The sequence below is a fragment of the Protobothrops mucrosquamatus genome, unplaced genomic scaffold (assembly GCF_001527695.2).
Source record: "Protobothrops mucrosquamatus isolate PMUCROS unplaced genomic scaffold, P.Mucros_1.0 scaffold3846, whole genome shotgun sequence".
Taxonomy (NCBI): domain Eukaryota; kingdom Metazoa; phylum Chordata; class Lepidosauria; order Squamata; family Viperidae; genus Protobothrops; species Protobothrops mucrosquamatus.
The window spans coordinates 72,173-75,274 of NW_015389796.1; the positions used below are offsets into that span (position 1 = coordinate 72,173).

At 39.1% G+C, this 3,102-nt stretch overlaps 1 protein-coding gene across 1 annotated transcript in view; it reads right to left on the reverse strand.

The window, feature by feature from the left end:
• LOC107298282 (zinc metalloproteinase-disintegrin-like HV1) overlaps nt 1-3,102 on the reverse strand; it is a 28,725-nt gene that overhangs the window by 5,350 nt on the left and 20,273 nt on the right. Inside the window, 3 exon segments of the mRNA XM_029286487.1 lie at nt 278-470; nt 1,532-1,621; nt 2,631-2,808. Of these exon segments, the coding sequence (XP_029142320.1) occupies nt 278-470; nt 1,532-1,621; nt 2,631-2,808 (461 nt within the window).

A 3,102-nucleotide genomic window follows, 5' to 3' on the forward strand; every position in this document is an offset into this window, starting at 1 on the left:
AAAAAAATATTCCTTCTGGAAAAGACCATCAGAAGTTCTGGGTGCTCCAACTCTGGAGATTTTTTTAAGAAGAGATTGGAAATGGTATAAGGCTTCCTGCTTGAGCAAGGAGATGGACTAGAAGACCTCCAAGGCTCCTTCCAACTCTGTTACAGACAGAACAGAAATCTAATGATGATTTACTATAGATTCAAAGAAGAAAATATCTTTCATTAATGGCAATGACTGTCTTAATCTTTTATAAGACCACTATTCTGAAATCCTAAGGTTGACTTACTTGGCCCAAAGAGAGCAATACATTGGTCTGTCATGCTGGGACATGTCCCATTGTAGCAGTAACCGTTGTTGTTTTGGCATGGTTGTCCATTCCTTTGGAAGCGATCTGTACACTCAGCAGATCGGCCAGTGCAGAGATCAGCCATGTCACACTCACTGCTTGCTGCCCGGCATTCTGTGCCTGCTCCCTTAAACTGTGGGTGAGAATCAAAAATACTCCAGCTATCACTCTTCAGCAACAGAGATCAAAGAGTCAAACCATGGTTCACAACACATTTCAAATCCTCCTCTTCATCTGTCTTGAGGATCACCAAGCAAGGCATCCCTGCCCTGTTACAACTGTGTGTGGTGCCTAGAAGTCCCAGTCTGTCTTATTTGCTACTGGAAAATGATTGCAATGAAAGGCTCAATTCCTGAAAGACAAATTCTACCTGTTGGTTGACCATAAAGGGAAAATCAATTGGGCTGCCATGAAAAAGCAACAAAAAGTGAATTGCTGAACTTCTCATGATATATTTTTATTTCTCTACATGGGAAGAAGCATTCATAGAATTTTCTGTCACATGCTGAAAAACTCGTGGCTCCCTTCTCCTGCTGTGAATCTAGGCTTGTGATGGAAATATGCAAATAACAAAATGTTTTGGGCCACTCTGCTCAAAATGTTCATTACAGAGTCAACTGGGATCCCACATAAAAAGAAGGAATGAGGAACTAGCACCTTTCTTTCATTGGTCCTGCAGCACCTCCAGAATGCTCCACAAAAACACCTGAATTTGGAGCTTTAGAGAGCAGGTAGAGAACTTAAAGGGGGAAAAGGGCAACTTTACTTCCAGAAGTCTCCTGCACTTATTTCCATCCTAAAAGGCTCAGAGGGAAAAATGTCACAGCATTACCGGAGACCTCTTAGAAGCTTCCAGAAAGTTAGGAAGCTCAGTTAGGGCACCAATCTCAAACATTGCCTCTCCTAGTTTAAACTAGGTTTCCATGCAATCTCAATCAAAGAACAAAGATATTATTTTCACAGATATGATTTAACATGCTGAAAGAGTGCATTTGAGATTGAGACAAGGCTGAAATTTTGTTAAATTATCCTCCCTATGGATATGTTCATAAGGGTCAAATAAACTGGAAGAAGCAATAGAAATAGGGTTAAAATATTTTGATCACAGTAAAAGGCAAGAGATATTACATTTCTATATGGCTAGTATGGAGCAGGGTAAAATCTCTCCTGGTGTTAAAAATAAACAAGTCTTACTCTGCATTGGTCACAACACAGTCCTTCTGCACACTGCGCCCCTGGTCTCAGTTTACAGGTTGCAGCATTACAGCATCGATCTCGACAAGTCTGAAAACCGAAACATATCAAATGATGTCATAGAATTTTCTGCCTGGTCTTTTTTACTTGGTCTATTTTGAACAAGGAAACTACTAAGGAAAAAGACATTTCTGCAATGTGTTCCCTCTTATGGGTTCATGCTAACAAATGCACTAATTGTTTGTTATTGCAACAGATGACATCTGTCTGTGGAAGAGCCATATCTGATATTTCCTATGTGACAAGAATAAAACAAAAATATCCTCATTTCCTAATTGTGAAGCCCACATAACCTACAGCCCCATGAGGGATTTTCTACTCATCATGCCAGCCTTTGAGGTAGTCCAGAGAAGAAGCACCAACCATGAGTATTAACACTACCCTGATTGTAGGGTTACAGTAGCAGAATCTTTCAATACTGAAAGTATATTTCTACCACCTCATCTTTACAGACCAAGAGAATGGGTGGAAGGTGTTCCTCTTGAGATGTTTGCCATGCCCCATTGCTTCTGCAGGCAATTCTACGTCTTACATGACCATTGAGTAGACGTTTCCTTCTTCTTTTGTCTCTCAAGGACATTCTCACAGACCATTATAAGTGTATTTAACAATATAAAAAGAACACTAAATTACTGTTCTTATAAAAATATTATTCAGATCAGAGCATAGATTAAAGATCATCAGATATGGGAGGAATCAGCTCAAGAAAATAGTGGGACAGATAATGTGGCCATGTCAACAAAATAGAAGTTTTCAGGAGGGAAAGAGTTATTTGGAGTGGTCAATCACCCATTTTAAAAAATACACCATTTTTCCCAAATGGTAGTGAGGTACCAGTTCTCCATTCCTCTACAGCTGGTTAACCAAATCTAAGAAACCCCTTCATACATGACTGCACATAAAGGGCACAAACCTATGCCATTCACAAACCAACCTCTTGGATGGCTCAAACCACTCAGAAAGCGAGATGAGTTTTCAAGGATTCCCATTTTTGAGAAAATTCTTCAAATCATTCTTGCTGATTAAAAAAAAGACTTACTGCAGGAGAGCCACAGTCACAATCTTCTCCCACCTCCACAAAGTAATTTCCACAAATTGGAGGTGAAACAACATCTGTTTTCAAGGGTTTCTTGAGAATGCATTGAGGCATGTTTTTAATAAGAAACGCCCGATGTTCTTGCCGACTACAATCGCTGAACAGAAGGGAAGCTTCACAGCTGTAGAGATGAACCAAAATAAGACCATGACATCATTCATATTTGGACTAGGAACAGAATTCATTGCAAAAACATATAAAATGGCAAATGAATTGCTAATGAAGAAATACAGTGATTTTTTTCTCTAAAGCTAACAAAATAGGTAAGAGAACACTTTGTACCCCTTGATCTTACTCCCAGATTATGCTCCCTCATTTTTAATTCCACTAACTTTCTTTCCTTTTTTTAACAAAATGTATTTGCTATGAGAACTCCATGTGATATTAGTTGATTGAGCTGCCTCTTGTTTTTGAG